This window comes from Taudactylus pleione, unplaced genomic scaffold (genome assembly GCF_031769625.1).
Source record: "Taudactylus pleione unplaced genomic scaffold, aTauple2 ptg000102l, whole genome shotgun sequence".
Lineage (NCBI taxonomy): Eukaryota > Metazoa > Chordata > Amphibia > Anura > Myobatrachidae > Taudactylus > Taudactylus pleione.
This window is the reverse complement of record NW_028284504.1, coordinates 1,910,289-1,930,389: the sequence shown is the minus strand read 5'-3', so window position 1 is coordinate 1,930,389 and position 20,101 is coordinate 1,910,289. Positions and strand designations below refer to the sequence as shown.

The window sequence follows — 20,101 nt, the reverse complement described above, 5'->3', positions numbered from 1 at the left end:
GGATCTGTAGTTCCAGAACCAGGACTGGATCAGAGCCCAATGCTGATTGTACTAAATACAGGGAACCCCTACGTCATTTGTCCCCTGTATTTAGCACAACCAGTACTGGGTCACAAAAGCCTGGCGCTGCTTGTGCTTTGGGGGGGGAGCCACGCCGTTATTTTTTTCACTTTGTATTCATTTTTTTTTCTAACACAGATGCATAGACAGATCTCACTAATCCATCCGTGCATCTGTCTCTTTTGTCAAAGGTGCTTGCTGCATGGATCCATGCGGGCATCAGTGCCTTGATGCATGCATGACAGATCTCTCTGAACCGTGCATGCAGCATCATGCAGATCCGAACGACATATCGTTCGGTGCATACACACTGAATGCTATGCCGCCGGATCGAGTAGGAGATCTTCAAAACTTGCCTGCAGTAGGCAAGATTTGACGATACGATGTACGACCGGTGGGTACGCGCATCGGCATCAAGAACGTGAGTCACCCGCGCACGCAGGGGGGGTTTCCGAGTCCCTGGAAACCCCCCCTGTTCGACCCGGCGAGCAGCGCTGCTTAAAACATTTTTTTTTTCAGGAAGACTGACACTGCCTGGGCTGGCTGTAGGGGGAGCTGCAGCGCGCAAGCCCCTCCCAGCCAGTTCCCAGGCAGGCACCATGACTCCACTCAGCGCCGCTGTGGACTGTTTGCCGCGCCTCCGTACCTGCAGAGTTCGGCGCCGGGCGGCGGCCGTAAGATGTAAGTGGCCCGGCCGCTGAATTGTTGATCCTGCGGCCAGTATGTGTCGGGGGAGCGCCGGGGATCTTGCGGGCGGGCCGGCGGCGGGGGCTGGGAGTCCGAGTATTAATCGGACTCCCAGCCCCCGCCGCCCGCCCGCTCCCCCCCCCCTGGCACTGCCATATAATTCCACTGCCAGACTGTCTGCTATACTGCTGCTGTGGGGGGCGGGCTGGGAGTCCCAGTATTTTTTTTTTTTTTTGTGTGACTGCAGTCGCTGCCAGGTGCCATCTATTGCTGGGGGGGGGGTAGGGTAGGGTAGGCACTGCCATATTCCACTGCCAGTCTGCTATACTGCTGCTGTGGGGGGGTGGGGGGCGGGCTGGGAGTCCCAGTATTTTTTTTTTTTTGTGACTGCAGCCAGGTGCCATCTATTGCTGGGGGGGGGGTAGGGTAGGCACTGCCATATTCCACTGCCGGTCTGCTATACTGCTGCTGTGGGGGGGTGGGGGGTGGGCTGGGAGTCCCAGTATTTTTTTTTTTTGTGACTGCAGCCAGGTGCCTTATTATTCTACTGCTGGGGGGGGGGGCAGGTAGGGTGACGGGGGCTGGGAGTCCCAGTATTTTTTTTTTTTTAATGCAGCCAGGTGCCATATTATTCTACTGCTGGGGGGGGGTAGGTAGGGTGACGGGGGCTGGGAGTCCCAGTATTCATTTTTTTTTAATGCAGCCAGGTGCCATATTATTCTACTGCTGGGGGGGGGGGGGGGCAGGCGGCGATTATTTGGAAACCCCCCTTTCAAAATCCTGCATTTGCCACTGTGAGTGGTCATTCTTGGTTTGGACATATTTAACACAATTTGCCATTCCGATGCGTTAAAATTGGGAGAATCGTGTAAAATATCATCTAGTATCGTCACACCTTTAGTCTCTATGGGAAAAAAATGCAGCAAGGGATAGCACCCATTTTTCAACTCACCTTCCACATGATAAATATAAGCAATGCCAAGATTAGCAGCCCCCCAAGGATTCCAAGTATGAGCCACCAAATAGGAATTTCTTTCTGACCATCAGGACTCACCCACTGGACCACAGTGTCAGCCTATGATCGGAAACAAATCGGTGGGGAATTTAGAATGTTTTGTATTAGTTCTACAAAACAGAGCCCTTTTATCCACTGTCTCCTCTATGGCAGTCCTTCATGTGGTTAATTTTTATAGAATTGATAGGCTGAATATTTATCCAGACCACAAAATGTCTGCCTTCACTGTTTACACCTAATTCAAATAAATGCTAGCTAGTAATTCAGTAAGAACTAATATCATGCATCATTGGACTGGAGTGCAGGGCAAACAAGTAAATTCGGTGAGAAAGGATAATTATACTGGAAATTGACATTATAGGCACAAGATTGTCCGTAGTATAACTGCAGAAAAGACAAACATTATTGGAATAAATGTTTAAGGGTATTACACAGTGTTCATCTAGGTTTTTAAAAATTGTCTTAAAAAGTAGGTGTGATGAGATTTGCTTACATTACTATGTTTTTTATGAATCACAATGTCTATCTACAGCATGAAAATCGAAGCTAAAATATTTGTTACAATTTTAAGAAGTCGCTTACTCTTTGTTTTGATTCAAATGACTTTCTTTTGATTTAAGTTTAAAAACAACAACTGTATAAATTGTAATAGATGTCAGAATTTGTCTTTACAATACAGGGGGTGGGTGTACTGTAGTTAAAAACACTTAATACTACAGGAAAAAGCTTTTCTGAATTCAGCTTACTGTGTTCTAGTACGAATACTAGTACTAACTGTTGCCCACAGTGTTGCCTAATTTTTTTTCTCTCCCCCCCTTTCTCCCTCTCTTTTCAGTCCCCAACCCTTTTCTTTTACTACTCCTTTATTTGCCCCTCATACACCATCTGCCTCTCTTCTCCTCCACCTCTGTCCCGTTTGCCCTTCAGTCTCCATCTCTCCCGTCCTCACCAATACCTAGTCTGCATCAGCGCATGCTGCTGATCTTCCAGTTGCTGCACCTTTCAGACTGTCACAGTCATCTGGCAGATGCAAGTGGGACCTTACATGCCTAGGATGCACCCACTCACTTAGAAACAAGTGCCCCATGTAGCTGCTTGCATTAACAGTGTCTGTTTTAAAAGTGGCGATAGAGGCTGAAAATGTAAGTTTGTAGCATGGAACAATACATATATCAGTGGTGTGGGAGTGTGGTCAGAGTGTGTGTGGGTTTTTATTCTTGCATTTTAAATAAATAAAAATTTGATGGCATGCGGTTGTGCAATGCATGCACGTGCTAACATGCTGACATAATTTTTTATCAGCACTTGATTTTATTATATAGATTTGTGGCATGGCGGTCCCAAAATTATTTTTCACCTGTATTTAACGAAAAACACATGCCAGGACAGTCTGCCAAAGAGTCTCTAGGTCCTGTCTCTAAGCTAGCACATCAATTAGACCAAATAAAATACAATAATAGGGAGTAGAGCAGCATGGAGGTTGCCAGGGAGGGAACAGAAGATCTCTCTTTGATGATGCTCTACTCAATGGGCATTAGCTATCTGGGCCAAGCTCTAAAAAGCTTTGTAAATTAGATCATACAGCAGTCCACATTGATAATAATGGGGACTGCAGTCTGCAGTATATGTTTGCTTAATACAGGATATCTCTCGGACTTCGCAAATTACTCCGAAACTTAAACCATGTGGAAAGACAGGTTTAAAACATGGTATTAGTCTTCATATTTCCACCCCCTTGTCTTTTTCAAAGTATAAAGGCCCCCATACATCAGCAATCTGAAAACCACAATTGAACAATTTGAAGATTTATTGCCCGATCTTAGGATTTCCCAATCGAGCAATCTGCGCCCATACACTACAGATCTTTTTCAGTGATTTGCAGATCGATTGCAGCAAACACAGATCTGGCAATCTTGAAAGGCCCATCATTTTACTAGTAACGGTCTGCAAATCTGCTGATCATGTCCATACACTAGCAATCTACAGCCCCAATCGATCTGTGAAATCCAACATGTTGGACAATCTGATTAAACAATTCCAATCACTTTTTGGTTGCAATCTGCGATCTGTGAAGCCCATACATTGCAGATTTTTATACACAATCGATTGCAAATTGCACGATTGCTGCAATCCATCTCTGATGTATGGGGGCCTTTACTCTGTCTGAAATTGACAATTTATTTTTTTTGGTTGATTAAAAAAAAAATCATAGTTCTACTTAACTTTTGTTCAAAAATCAGCATAAATTCTATAATCAGATTATAATCTCTCACTACTTTTTGTTTGATTCTAACAGCGTTATTGTTAATGCGACTCAAAGTGCACAGGGGAGGGGTATCAAGTATCAACACCACTCAGAATGTAAGAATCAAGAACATCTTAGTAGGAGCAAGAATAACAGCACTGGACTGTTGCCATTTTCAGTGGGACCCGCAGGACTGTAGATAAAAGTTTTTTTATCATATTTTCTGACCAGCATCCAATACCAGATATTATGTTTTGGACAGAGTTATACTTTTATACTCCTACACACATCAATTAAAGAATTTACAGATCGAACGATGTACTTATCACTCTCCATAGCCAAACGCAGGTGGGGTTCCGGTTGCCTGGAAACCCCCCTACCCAGCCCACACCATGAAAACAATAGAAATAGTAATATAATAAAATATTATGAATGCTGCATGTTCTTCTAAGTATCACAAATTAAATAATTAGCACCGCCTGTGGATCTTTTAACATGTGTCAGCCAGTAATAAACACACCTGTGCATCAACTAGGAGATCTGGAAAACATGCACTGTTAGGGGTGCACTGCTATAGACTATCAATAGGGTTAATTATTAATACCATATAATAATACACTATCCAGTGCATAACAAGACCAATATATACATATATATCTAGGGCAGTGCTAGGTCCTTTTGTGGCTCCCCCAGACTCCCGGACTTGCTCCCATACTCTGGAATGGTGCCCCCATCTGAAAAAAATAAATTCAGCTCAGGCAGGATGGCGCTGCTGCTGCATCTAATGGCTTACTGTGATCAGTGAGCCTGTATATGCTGGAATTATGACACTCAATAATTCAAAACGCTTTGTATGATGTATATTAAAGCTGAATAAGTGCTGATTATGCCCTCTTCAAGGACTGGCCACAAAAATCATGCATTTCGAAACCCCCCTCTAGAAATACTGCGTTTGCCAATGCTCTCACACAACCTTGTGGACCTCTCCCAAATCTTTATAAGCTTTGATTATGTCAAAGTATCAGTAAACCTGATACTCACCTCCCCGGATAATAGCCATTACAGTGAATTTACTCCAAAAATTACTATACAAAAATCTCATAATAGCAGAACCATAGTCAGTATTTGTTGATATCCAAACAAAATACATATTCCATATTGTATAGAATGGGAAACCTCTGAAGAATAAACAAATAAGTCTCAAAAAATTAATTTAAAGTAGGAGTTATATGTTTTCATGATACTAAACTCTACTATTAGGCTATCCATCCAGCACAGACTTTTGATCCACTTAACACTCTTACTTGGGTGAAATAAAAAATACATTTCTAGTTCTTATCTCTAACACACCTGGGGGACTTGCCAAACCTCACAGACCCATCAACTTAAATTGCATGCCAACGTTCAGGTTTGCATTGAAATTATGGTACGTATATTCCTATATTCAATCTTTCAACTCCCACCTCATCTTTTACTTCTATGTGGAACAACTCTAGTTTCCCCCAGATGTACACCTGGGTTGATTTATACAGGGCCACCAGGAGATCGGTCATGCAATGATACTAGGGGGGACATGGACAAGCGTGTTATCATCCACAAGCGTAATATCATCCAATTGCACATACCAGGGCTCTCTTTACATGATGCAAGGGGCATGGCTGCCTACTTGGGAGCCACCACCCCTCCCCTGTTGCCCCAGGCCAGGGCTGGTGATTCCCATGCAACACAGAAGGGAAGCCTTTTGCATTGCTGCCACCAAGATCATTGGCGAGTAAAAGGAGCCCTCGTCTGTCAGGTACCCCAAGCTAGTCAGGGCTCCATACACGGTAGCTACTGAAGGTTTCTTTGGATAAATAGCTCACTGATAGAGAATATTATTATCCAGCAAAGTTACCCATTTGCTGATTCTAAGATTCTTTGGATACCTTTAGATCAGGTATTTTGCCCTAAGGAAACTTTTTGGGCACCTTCTCCCTCTGAAACAATATTTGTGTAAACTCCCGTGAGGGGATGCATGATCTACCTAATTTATTGCAGGTTAATGGATTCAAGAACATTATCCCATACGAGACAAGTTCTGAACTTGGACCCCAGCCTGAAGAGGACTATTAGGTAGTGATTGGGGAGTGAATATCTTGTACCTCAATATCAACTTTGGTTAAGAGAATGGCATACAAAATTACATGACAGCTGGTACTATGCCCCTGACAAATGGATCAAAATGCCTTACATCTGACTCAGCCTGCTGCACCAGATTAGCTCTGTTTTGGGACAATGTCAACTGGCTTCTAAACTCCTCAGACTACTTCTCATTGGACACCATTGCCCTTGTGAGTACAACCTGAACAGCATCCTTTATCTTTCCAGAAATAAGGCTCAACCCTATTTCCCCATTATTAGGAGGCCTGCTTAAACTTGTAATGTTACAATAGGATGTCGGGCAGATTTGCCATTTCGTAACAACAAACCGCCTACAACGCTCAGTGTGTACTGGCGATTGTGGTTGCTAGCAATGGCTGCCCACGGCACTTCCTGCCTTCCCCGTGCCTGGGTCCCTCTTCTGAGCCCTGCAATCCGGCCAGAACCTGACCTCAGCTCTTTGCAGAACATACAAACGGTAAGGGGAGACTCTACACACACCTAGCCTGGATATCTAGGGAGAACGGGAGTGGTACCAGCTCATAGAGAAGGAGGAAATGAGAAAAGGAAAAAAGGAAAACCCCTATAAAACATATATCAGAGACTGCCTGTTTCTGGAGCTAACTGAGTGCTGCCTACTCCTTCGGCACTTAGAGAAAATTGAGGAGGTGTCAGAGGGGGAGGAGTTTTTATAGAGCTAATTAGCTAGCTCGTTAAGTGCTGATGCCTATATGCCACTCTCACCCCATGTGTATGGAAGTGTCCCCCAGATGTAGGAAGAGAAAAGACATGCAGTAATCTGTGAGTGTCCCGTAACAATACGTACTTTTATTTGTAATAATCTGGACCATGTAAAATGATCTCTTATGGTCTTGCCTTACTTGTACTTTTTTGGATTTGTCTCAGTTTGAAATAAAAAGATTAATAAACAAAAGCGAAAAAAACAACAACTTACAAATGTTTCTGTAGCTATCAAAGCTGTAGGCTGGATCCTGTAGGGGACACCCATCACCTGGAAGTAAACTCTGGAGCGCAAAGTGAACTGCTGCTGTGGTCTCTGTGTGGTGGGAAATGGGAAATTCAAGACTGGACATGAGGTCAACTATAATTCTTTTTATTAAGATTTCTGAATTACTATGGTAGTTATGCGGGGTACCCATATTAACAATTGGTTCTGGCAATCCGATAAATGCTCCTATCCAACGGAGTGATTATCGAATTGGTGTGCACCCGTTCACAACTCACACTGAACAATCTCTTCTGTACTTTCCTTTCATCTTTTGAAAGGGATCAGAAGCGAGATCACGTGTGCAGCACATGCAATGTCGTTCCCAGGAGTATTTGAAGCTTTTTATCAGTTTCAAACATTCCAACGCTCCTGCATACAGACTATTCAATTATCAGCTGATCAGCCTGATAACTGGATAGTTCGAACCCAGCATTAGAGTCAATCATGCTAAACCATCAATAAATAAGTGCTTGCAGCCTTGTTCTAGATCATTTCTTAGTCAGCAGTGTGTAACAGAACATTAATCAAGAGGTTTTACAAGTGATCTTCGAGCTAAAAGGAGACCACAAATTTCCTATGCGGATACGCAGCAGGTTACATTATAAGATGAGAACAGCAGTATGAAAGGGCCAACACTGAGCAAACAATAGAATAAACTGCTATTAACTAGTGTAGCTGGTAAGCAGACATCACCATATAATCATGGACTAACCAATTACATCGATACCCTGCTTAATGACACCACAGACACTTGATGGTGTCAGGGAACGATTTATACTAGGTAGTGCCACGTGACCCCCTGACAGCTGCATGTAGCCACTGAGTCGTTAGTTGCTCACTATTGTTCTAGACTGTATCAGGAATGCCAAACAAACAGCAAGCCTTCACTCACCTTCAAGAAGCTGGACACCCAGAGAATAGACTGAAGTTTCACTGTTGCCCGCTCCCCTTTTTCCATATTTTGTATGAAACATTCTATCTGCCAGCAATGTGAATTGCTGCAATTCTGGAACAAAGCAAAAAGCCATTGAGTCAGTCGTTTTATTGTCCCACTCACGTCAACAAATGTCTTACTTAATTCATAGAGTCTCAAAAGGCATATGCAACCCACCATGGCTTAATTTGTAAATATGGAGCTACCGCTGCTAAAGGATCTGCACCGTATTACTTGGGCAGTGGTGGGCACTAGTTTTTTCTTGTGGTTATTAGTTTAACTGCTTTTGAGACGCAGTGTGACTTCTGTAAAGGACTGCATCTTTAGATAGAATATAATACAAGTCATTCTTACTAATTTACTTACTGCAGATACTGGGCCTGTTTGCTTACTGCGGATACTGGGCCTGTTTGCTTACTGCGGATACTGGGCCTGTTTGCGTACTGCGGATACTGGGCCTGTTTGCTTACTGCAGATACTGGGCCTGTTTGCTTACTGCAGATACTGGGCCTGTTTGCTCACTGCAGATACTGGGCCTGTTTGCTCACTGCAGATACTGGGCCTGTTTGCTCACTGCAGATACTGGGCCTGTTTGCTCACTGCAGATACTGGGCCTATTTGCTCACTGCAGATACTGGGCCTGTTTGCTTACTGCAGATACTGGGCCTGTTTGCTTACTGCAGATACTGGGCCTGTTTGCTTACTGCAGATACTGGGCCTGTTTGCTTACTGCAGATACTGGGCCTGTTTGCTTACTGCAGATACTGGGCCTGTTTGCTTACTGCAGATACAGTGCCTGTTTGCTTACTGCAGATACAGTGCCTGTTTGCTTACTGCAGATACAGTGCCTGTTTGCTTACTGCAGATACAGTGCCTGTTTGCTTACTGCGGATACTGGGCCTGTTTGCTTACTGCAGATACTGGGCCTGTTTGCTTACTGCAGATACAGTGCCTGTTTGCTTACTGCAGATACAGTGCCTGTTTGCTTACTGCGGATACTGGGCCTGTTTGCTTACTGCAGATACAGTGCCTGTTTGCTTACTGCGGATACTGGGCCTGTTTGCTTACTGCAGATACTGGGCCTGTTTGCTTACTGCAGATACAGTGCCTGTTTGCTTACTGCAGATACAGTGCCTGTTTGCTTACTGCGGATACTGGGCCTGTTTGCTTACTGCAGATACAGTGCCTGTTTGCTTACTGCGGATACTGGGACGGTTTGCTTACTGCAGATACAGTGCCTGTTTGCTTACTGCGGATACTGGGCCTGTTTGCTTACTGCAGATACTGGGCCTGTTTGCTTACTGCAGATACAGTGCCTGTTTGCTTACTGCAGATACAGTGCCTGTTTGCTTACTGCGGATACTGGGCCTGTTTGCTTACTGCAGATACAGTGCCTGTTTGCTTACTGCGGATACTGGGACGGTTTGCTTACTACAGGTACTGACTTGAACTTTGTTTCTTGCTCATTATTTTGAAGCAAGGAGCTTACAACCTCTGCATAGCCATTGATATTATTGCAAGAGTTATATATAGAGCTATTACCATATAATGGCTGATTCATTAAAGTTTACTTTATTTTAATGCATTCACAAATTGGAAAAGAGGTGGCACTATTGTGTTAAAACTAAGGGTCTAAAAAATTTTTTTTAGCAGAACAAAATAATCTTTATTCTCTGACAACTGGTAAATAAACTTATTTTGTAAAGCTGTTCCAATTTCTCCATGGAAATTCTTCATAATTTATGACATAGGGTCAGTATTGTGATCTTGTTAAGTAAATTGGAGAGATTCTGTGAAGGAGGAGGAATAGAAATATAGCCTTATCTGTCCTTCGTTGCTCAACATGTTGTATGATGTTAAGTTACCTTTTTTTGCCAATCACATGGGCATTATTTAGTTAACGCTTTAAACAAAAAAAAAAAAAAAAAACTTACACGTAAAAGTAGCCATTTTAAAGAAAAATAAAATTCCTCGGAATCTAGTCTTTATAAAAAATATAGGAAGTTATCCTATCTGGAGAAAATAGGAATGACTAGAGCAATGTTTATTTAACTTTTAAAGCATGGAAAAAAACAACAACAAAACATTTGTAAAGTAATAAAGAAAGGAACTTTTTTACATCTTAAAGATATTAATAGGATATGGTGTAAAAAGTAGTATAGTCCCATTAAAGATATTTTTGAGAATAGTTTTCAAATTTCTCCACTTTTACAGAATATTCCTCAATAAATATTTTAGGTTTTTGCAGATTACATCTATGTATCAGACATTTTAACAACAGAATTACGTTGCAGTCTGCAATGAGGAATATTCTTTGTACCATCTCCATGTAGCACTATCTAGAGTATGCTCCTGTTTTGGAATGCAGCTGCTACAATTCTATTAGGGACATCTTTTTTCAATGACTGTCAACCTGTGTCTCTCTGGCTGTGGTGGAACTGAAATTGTACAGCATGCTGGTACCTAGAGCACCTCTGCAGCTGGAGAATCACAATTCCTTTACTCTGCTTTAATAAACAAATAATTCAGAAAATAAAAATGAGGGAAAAATGTTCTAGTCTTGGTGGCTTAACAGAAAAGTACATATGAACAAGCCCTGTGGTTATAATTATAATAGTGTTATAACAGGGTTTTTTCTTAAGAAGGCTTGTAACATTGTAGCACTGTATACCTGCAGAATGATATTGAAATGTGGGTTATTTGTTAAAGCAAAAAATTAAAGATTGATCAAATTCAAATTATGTCAGCTTCACGTTGGGATATCTGGCCTGATATGGCAGCATATGTATCCATAAGACAACCATGATGCCCGCTAATAATCTTATAAAAATCAGTTGGATCATTATTGTGCACGTGTGAGACTATCTTCTAATAGCATTAATAAGCTCCAGGGAGACTATAAATGATTTGGCCACTCGTCCAATGAAGCCACCTACATGTGCGGATGAGCCAGCGAGTGGCCAGGTATAGACGCAGTAACTTCCAATCAGAACGCTTTATACTCTACCATTTTGTTTGTAATATAGAAAAGAAAACTATCTATCTTCTTCTTGGATGTCAGAACAGCCCTGTTTACTCAGAATATAATTTATTTGTTTTTCTCCCAATGTTATTATAAATCTAAGAAAATATGTCCCACATGTCAGGTCTTTGGATGTGGAAGTAAATTGTGTTTTAGCAGCAATGTAATCTACAGTGTACATCCGAGTCATCCTTTGCTGACATGATGTATTTAAGGAAAAAACATCTCAATTATCATGAAGTTTAATTTTCTTTCTACATACACAGAAATATTTCATTATGGCAGCACCCAGTTAGCACAGCGCAAAATTGTAGAATGAATCTAGATCAGCATATATTGACAATTCATCACCTTCTTTTACAAGAATCATTACATTTCTTTGGTTTGTTTAGTTTCAAATATTTGCTGTCTATAGTTACCAACAGAATGGGACCGATTCCTTTGAAGGTTTGGTTCAAACTCTCTCTGCTCCCAATAACCTGCTCATCTCTTGTTACGTCTCTCTTACCCAGCCTACGGCCATCTGACTTTTTGTAGTTGACAGGTGCTTCAGTTACTCCCATGAGGTCCAGCTGAGAAGAGTGAAGTATGGTTATTGTGGCATATATACTAGCAAGATATTCTGCATCTCTCTGTGTAAGAAGAATGTGTAATTTACAATAAGATGGCAAACCCATGTAATGAGTTTGATGTTTACAGTCAGGGGCAAAAAAGGACAAAAAGGAATGAGAGAAACTGGAGGTTTGAGACAATATTAGGAAGCTCCAGTTAGCTGGAAAGATCCTGGAATTTAAAGGAGACAATGAATTAAGAAATATGAACATGATACATTGTGGGACCACACAGTAATGTTTCACTTTGACAGACTCCTATTGTAGAAGACATTAACATAACACTGCAGAGAACAGTGGAAATTATAAGACTTCCTAAAAAATAAATGACAATCTGGATATGAGAGATGAAACAAATATAGTAGCAAGCTTTGGCCTAAGGATGGAATGGAATTGTTCAAGTGACCTGTAGAAAATTGAGGCTTGAAAGGTTGGTACATCGCATGTTATCATCAGTCTTCAGACGCAATGGGTACAGGAAAATGTCATCTTCATAGTTGTCAGGACTTTGAACAACGAACTTTACATGGACAGTGCCTGGTCCAGCATTGTGCAACTAGCAAGAAACATAAGTAGATATGAAGAAAATATAATCAAAGGAAGATGATGATGATGATAACAAGCATTACATAAGATTAGAACACATGGACTGGATTTTTCCCTTTGACAAATAGCTTTATACAGATTCAGTTGCACATGGATATACAAGTGTTGCATATCAAATTAATCAGCGCAGTTTTGTGGTGAGTCTTAATCGCATTGCATTGCAACTAATGCATTTTTTTTGTGCAAAAAAGATGCTTGGTGCTAGCAGAGTTGCACAGGACCTGGCGGCTCACTCACGCCAGGCATCTTGCACCACATGGTGTATTGACACTAGGTGTGTGAAGACGCATCGGTAGATTGTTGGCCATTATGAAAAAAGTGTGGACCGTTCATACATATGGATTCTGCGTGAAGACTGGTCAAACAGTGGCATGTCAATGATCCCTATTTGAAAAATCAGTAAATCTGGGTAAATGCAACTCACACCAAATGTACCTTTCACAAGTACAAGCTAATGTGCATAATTTACCATAACTACACGTGTGGAACATAAAAGTGGTGGTGTACTTCTGCACCTGGTGGTGATTTTTGTTGGATACTAGACATTGACACTTTGCTATGCGTCATATTTGTGCAAAAGTTACTTGAAGGACACACCTTGGTAAAAGGAGGGCGGGGTCAGTGTGATAAGGAGGTGTGACCAAAGATGCCGCATTTTTGTCTCTCAGCTTTACATTAAAATGGAAAAATTAGGTGGTTGGTTAATTTCAAAACTCATGGCAAATAATCACACCACTGACATAATGGATAATCTTTCTAAGATACTTAGTAAATCTTGCCATCTAGCAGGTATACAGTACTATGAAATGATAATGAATCAGCAATATACACTGTATGCACCAAGCCATAAAGATTTACCTCATAGACATGAATCACTTCCTCCCCTTTATCCTGGGGTTTATTAGTCTCCTCTTTTGGTTCCCAGTTAGGTAATGGAAGAACCACTTCAGCAGGGTGTGAGCTCCTGGGTCAGGGAAATAAGCATTCAATTATTCAATCCCCCTCCACCTTAGTTGAAAATCACTTGGGATTGTACAATATACATGTACTATCCCAAATTTCCACCAACTAGAGATAAAATCTATATTCTACCATGATCAATGCCATGGTAATCTCCATAGTACTTCAGTTACCCTCCACATAGCAGTCTCCACCACTACAATCATTATGAATGACCACAATCCCTATATCACTGCAATCACTTTCAACCATGGCATTATTGACCCTTCTTCAACAGTTGAGTTATTTGAGACCCAGTGTTGCTAAAATAATCCCACCATCCACATATGCAGTCAAATCGCTTTATTATTCCAACCTAGAAAGACTACATTCAAATGACCAATCCCACCTCTAGGACAAGTGTATCTTTAAGAATAGTTAGAGAGTGCTGCATTAAGTATATCTATTACTCTCTTGGCTCTGGAAGTAAAAATGTACTGAAAATGATCATTTAAAATCAAAGAAATCAAATTGTAACTAAGTTCAGTAAACAGGTGATGGATGAGGTCTGCAGTGCCACCAAAATCCGCCAACATTGCGCCACATGTGACAATCTTCCTAACATGAGCCCAGCCGCAAAGCATTCCTTGAAATATGTAATTGTGGCAACTTTTCACTTACCCCCGAAGATTGAGTGACATTTTTACTGTCACGTTCAAGTGCACCCAAACAATTGGACTGCTTGAATTCTGACTGTTTCGGCTAAAATAAATAGATTATGAAAAGCACAACAGGAGACATTGTTAGACAAAAATAAATATATAAGCCACTTAAAAAAATATTCCTGAATCAATATATAAATTCATATTAATATACTAAAGCGAATATCAATTTATCTCTGTTTTATAAGATAAAAATATGAAGCATAAAAACATAGGGTGACATTTATCAAAACCACCACACAATGTCATGCAAACTGTCAGTTACAGTCTGATTGGTTGCTATGAGTTACTGCACATGTATGTGTTCTAGGTTTCAAATATGTCATTCATTACAATTTATCAACAGATATTTAACAAATGGTCTTGATTTTACAGGGCAGTTTCCACAGTCCATAAATGCCAGCTTTGCTTCTTTACATCTGCTGCCTACTGAAGTGCACAATGCAATGTGCTGCAATAGTCCAATTCCAATGACACTTGTCATCAGTGGAAGGAGAATTTTAAATACTTGAGACAGCAGATATTCAAGTGCACAAATGACTAATGTATTGGTAAAACATATGTTCATTAGGTGGTGACTGAGAAGAAAGGAGGGAATGGTTGAGCAGACTGGCTAATTTCTGTCCTGACTTTGTTGGTTGATAAGGGGAAGCCCTCTCATGTCAGAGTCATGTGACCATCCACCTGCTCTTGGAGGCAGGAGAATCAAATGTTAGATAGGTGCCATGATGCTTAGTATCTCTCCAACTTGGACAACTGCAATTGTCTTACTTGTGGGAGATGGTATCACTAATAAAATCTGCGTGTCTTGTAGACATCACTTTTCTGAGCATTAAGAACAGTTTTCCTATGACATTTCATTATGTTCTCTCTCCCTAATTATCTTATTCTAGAAGCGTCATGAGAGAGTGTTCTAGAAAAATTTTTTTTTTTCATTTAAAGATTATTTGGACTGTTTGGGAATCAGTATGATTTACCACCTGCCTAACCCTAACCTCCCGGGGGGGGTGCCTAACCCTAAGTCCCCCCTGTGAGCCCTAAACCTAACTCTCCCCCACCTGCGGCTGTCCGCGCCCGGCTTACCTTCGATCGGTAAGCCGGGTGTTGGGCTCCCGGCGTAGGTCTAATGACAGGCGTCGAGATTTCGACGCCTGTCATTAGACCCCTGCCGGGATTAGACAGTCGGGAAGCCGGCGGTTGGGATTACGTCCGTCAGCTTCCCGACTGCTACCCGTTTGGAGTATAGAGTCTTACCTCTTTATATGCATTGGAAAAGAGATGTTGCTCCCAATATCTTCCAGGTTACTGAAGCTCAGCTGTAGCCCTGCATAGACCTACATTATACGGAACAAGCAGCAATGAGACATTAAAAAGGCACTAGAAATCTGGCAGTGTTCACAGAGACAGTCAGAAGATGATGATACATACAGTAGGGTCATAGAAATCCTTAGATACTGATTTAATAAAGCCACAAGACAGAAGCCATGAGAGGAAGCCAAGAACTATGCTACCTCCACAGATAGGTAGACTAAGGTAGTCACTTTCATCACTCCACTAAGAACTACAGACATTTTGAGTTAAGAAATGTTTTTGTAACGGTACTGGATTTTATTGAATGGATTGGGTACATTCTCATAAATATGGTTGAGTTCACAAATTGAGGCCTCCGCTTTAAGCTAAGGGGAAAATTCAATTAGCCCTGATTATTTTTCTGAGGAGAAAAATGGGACGTTTCCCCATTTTTTATAGCTTCGGGCAATTCAATTAGAGTCCATTATTTGCACCCAAAAAATTATCTGTTTTCAGGTGAATACACATTGAATCCGTGATAACTTCACAGACCTATGTGTTTTCGCTGGCGGTTTCCCGAAAACAGGCTAATTATGGGGGATTTTTTTTTAGGAGCCTTCTGAGGTCCCAGAAAAATCCTAGATAAGTGCTACAGGTGGCTGCGCTTCGGGGCTAATTGGATAGCACGCGATAATTTACCACAGCTTACTCAATTTCCCAATAAGAGTGCTTAGAGGGAAACATTCATATTATATAATCCATTTAAAATAATTAAATGCCTCAAGAAAATGCTGTAGAACCCAGCCTTATCCCGTTTCTTCTCAGTCATACAGTGACCATCCTTTTCTATTACAGAACCCAGATTTGCCCCATTCATTCTTTTCTCATTACTGATCTCTGTGTCATTCTTCTATACTAGCTCCAAACTCTGCTCTAGCCCTTCCTATTCACATACTGACTGCTGCTGTATCATTTAATCCTTTAGATTACAGTGCTGTTCCATGATTTCCTATAATTTATACTAGTCTCTACCATTTTCTGTTGTACACCCAGTCTCCTTTATCGCTTCCTAAACTAGAATTTATATCAGAATCACCAATTCCTTATTAAATCATCCTTCTTTTAATCAAGTACTCAGCATTGTTTTATGCATTTAAATTCTAGTAATCACTCTTTCATTATTGATAGGTTTATTGACTTTATACAAGGTCAGGATGGGCCTCGTTTGCAGGAGTTCTCAGGTGGTGGAGCAAGGACTGATGTGAGTGAAGCAATAATTTCTATAATGTACTGTGTAAGCTGGTAGTGCTATACAGATAACAACAACAAATATTCTAGTGCGCTCTTTCACTAAATAGCTGCAGTTCTCATCAGTACACAATACTACGCTATTACTCACCCCTTCACCAAGCTTCCATTTTCCAGAACTCACCTTTGTCCCAGTCTTCATGGGATTTCCCAACTCGCAAACGACAAGTTCAGTCTCATTAGCTTTTTTGGGGGTACACAGTATCTTTTCCTAGGAAAATATAAAGCTTATGAAAATGACAAATCGCTATATAAATGCCCTGCATGCTGACCAATGTGGTTTATCACCAATAAACTATGGACAATGAGGAAGCATGGAACATTACACCAATTCCCTCTTAATGGCAATACACATTGCACTATAAACCTACGCACCTCGGCTTCCATCAAAACCTGCATGTAGTGTGCCCCAGGTGGGAGATAAACATTCAACTCAGCTTCATAAGCCCCTTCTCCGAGGTTTGTGGCAGTGAAATAGATGTGTACAAGATTGTCAGACCCAATGACAAGAGGTTCTTCACTCCTTGAAAGAATATGCAGAACAGCCGACAGTTAGTAAAAACATGATTTTCAGGTTATCCCCAGCTATTTGACCAATTAAAAATTTGCAGAGGCATGTGATTTCACTCACTCATAGCATAAGGATATTAGGATAAGAAAAGTAAGTCATTACTCCAGCAATAGTTTAGTTGAGGATGTTAAAAAGTATCTTCTGCCGTAGAAAGTTTATGGGCAGGTGATGCCTGAACCATGTTAGCGAATACCACTCAGGTATCTTAGCTTGTTGTATGGAATTGCAGTGTCGCGCAACTCCATGGAAGTCCATTTATAACCCCGATGTTATTTCTCATAGCTGGGTAGTTACAGCCGTCTTTACATTAGTTTGTTCAGATGTCGTGATTGATCCTACCCAATTAATGCAGAATATAATATGGAGCAAACAAATCCCTTGCAGCTGGAACACACAAACCTGCTTGTTCGGCAAGGTTAAAATGCAGCTTAAAGCTTTACCAGCATGTTTGAACTTACATGGTCAACACCATTGGAATACTCTAACTTCATACTTGCCAAGTCTCCCTGCTACTATTTCATGGAGTCTCCCTGACAATCTCCCTGACTCCCTGAAGAGTCTAGGGGGTAAATTTTACTAAGAATCGAGTTTGGTCGAGATGAAAATCTCGGGTGAGTTTCATATTTAATAAATATGAGGATTTATTTCACTAAGGGGCACCAAAATCTATAGCCGCTTACCAAAAAAATTAGGCTCGGGCCGGCCCTAGTCACAACATATACTTGCACCTGTTCGCATGGATCGCGTAAGTCGTTTTCTTATTTTGCCAAGAACGTGAATGCTACGGAGAGCGGCGCCAGGATGGAGGTGAATATGGGATCTTTTTTCCAGGTGCATCCGTGGAATCTACATGGGACAAAGGGACAGAACAGCTGGCACAGGTAAGTATGTGTGAGTGGCATAGGTGTATGCAATAACGTTTACTGTATACGGTGTGTGTACTGTGGTTTTTTAACTATTTATTTTACAGGGGGGGGGTATGGGTGCCGGCCGCCTGCTGGTACTTATAGTTCCACAAGTGCAAAATGGCAGGCATGCTGGCACCTGTAGTTCCATTATTACCCCTGTACCCAGAGCCCAGGGGTGCGCGGAAGAGACCTGGGCTTCAGACCAAGCCTGGGGTTTGGGGAGAGGGTGGACACCCATTTGGGGGGTTCCCCACCTCCCCTGAGATACCCGGCTTGGCCTGACCGGCTTGGGGTGCGAATGCTTTGACCATGGAGACCCGATAATAGGGTCTCCTGTCTGTGGCATTACACCTCGATCGGTTTGGGTCCGGTGCTGGTTTTAAATATAGGGGGAGCACTATGCAACTGGCCCTGCAGCAAAGTGCTAGTTCCTAAATTACGGTGGAACCCTACTCATTTTGTTCCCCGTAATTTTAGGTACTGGCTGACCAGTCCGAGGCTGGTTATGCTTTTGGGGGGGACGGGAGCCTGTGTAATTTTTTTTTTTTAAAGATTTAACCCTTGTTTAACAGGTTGACCACACAAGCAGCCTTCACATATCTCACTGATATGTGCAGGCTGCTAGCTCGGGAGAGTTTTGCAGAGAGAAAACACTGCAATCTCGGGTGAGTAATCTTATCTAAACTTGCTACTCGGAGGGAGAAATCTTCATCTGCTTCACCAACGGAAAACTCACTTTCAGATAAACTCACTTTAAAAACGGGAAAATCACCGGAGTTTCGGTGATACATATAGAGTTTAACAAAAACCAAGCTCGATCAGACTCGAATCTTAGTAAATTTACCCCTGGGAATCTTCCTGATTGCACATTAATTATGTAGCAGTAATATACTTTGAAAAAAAAAATGAAATCAGAGATATATACATTCAAACGGCAATGCCATTCCCTGCATTGGTTATAAGGCACAATGATCCCTATGGCTACATGCATTTTATTACAAGGTTTCTAGTGGCCACTTATATATAATCACTTATAAAACACAATACATGAGCAAGGCCTGAAAATTAGCACTATGTTTTCATAGTGTAGCATCAGCAGTGAGACGTATCTGTTTGTAAGGTATATAAAAGATAAATCAGGTTTAGTTTATTTTAATTTCTTGGTGCCCACCCTGTAAATTTAACTAAGCATGTCAATTTTTCTTCCAATTTACATCCGAGCTTCTCAGTTAGACATTTATACTATAGACAGTTGTTTGTTTTAGTTGCAACTGAATAGGGAACAATATGACTCCACTCTATTGATGTAATTGTATTGAACACAGTAATCACAACTGATATGGTTCACATCAACGGAAACAAAACAACTCTGCTTGATGATATAAATACATATTTGAAAGGCATAGAAGGAAAACAAAGATAAAATAATATTATTAAAGTAATCTAATTTAGTGGGAAGCCACATTGAATAGGATCAATAATTAAATTGGAGCTTTTCAGCTATCACAACAAGTTTTCTCACTGCATGTGTGATTCCCAGGGGGACTACCAGATCAATAAATACATAAGCTTGATAAAATAACTCCGGATTAGACATCTGTGATAGGACCATTAAAAATGGTAAGATCCAACTAGGAATGCCTCTCTTAAGGTGCGTACAGACTAGAGGATTTTTTAAACGATATTGCCAATAACGACAATTTAATTTAATCATCTAGTGTGTACGCACTAGATCATTGACGATGCGCTCTCCCGCCGGTCATTAACGATATCTCCAGTCGTCTGTATTTGCACTACAATCTGGGGATATTGTTAGCGATGCCATGCTGCCGAATGCAGAATGGCCACGTCCCCGTCCCCCCGTGTCGTCGTTCGTCGTTGCCAGCATCAGCAACTGTGTATATCATCGCTGAGTACACACATCGTATCACGATGTGCAGAACTCAACAATTAGCTGTCTGCGTGTGTAATCGCATCTGCGATCATTCCTGAATCAGGTCCTCTGAGTGATATCTGCTTTAATGTTTTATTGTAC

The 20,101-nt window shown here is 41.4% G+C and overlaps 1 protein-coding gene across 1 annotated transcript in view; it reads right to left on the bottom strand.

The window, feature by feature from the left end:
* The window catches only part of ITGA2B (integrin subunit alpha 2b), a 122,690-nt gene that overhangs the window by 2,027 nt on the left and 100,562 nt on the right, over positions 1-20,101 (bottom strand). The window contains exons 21-30 of the mRNA XM_088470729.1: positions 16,963-17,110; positions 16,712-16,798; positions 15,244-15,323; positions 13,949-14,029; positions 13,187-13,292; positions 12,129-12,278; positions 11,531-11,683; positions 8,048-8,161; positions 7,102-7,203; positions 1,700-1,822 (exon numbers count right to left, since the gene is read on the bottom strand). Of these exons, the coding sequence (XP_088326855.1) occupies positions 1,700-1,822; positions 7,102-7,203; positions 8,048-8,161; positions 11,531-11,683; positions 12,129-12,278; positions 13,187-13,292; positions 13,949-14,029; positions 15,244-15,323; positions 16,712-16,798; positions 16,963-17,110 (1,144 nt within the window). The remainder of the gene's footprint in view (positions 1-1,699; positions 1,823-7,101; positions 7,204-8,047; positions 8,162-11,530; positions 11,684-12,128; positions 12,279-13,186; positions 13,293-13,948; positions 14,030-15,243; positions 15,324-16,711; positions 16,799-16,962; positions 17,111-20,101) is intronic.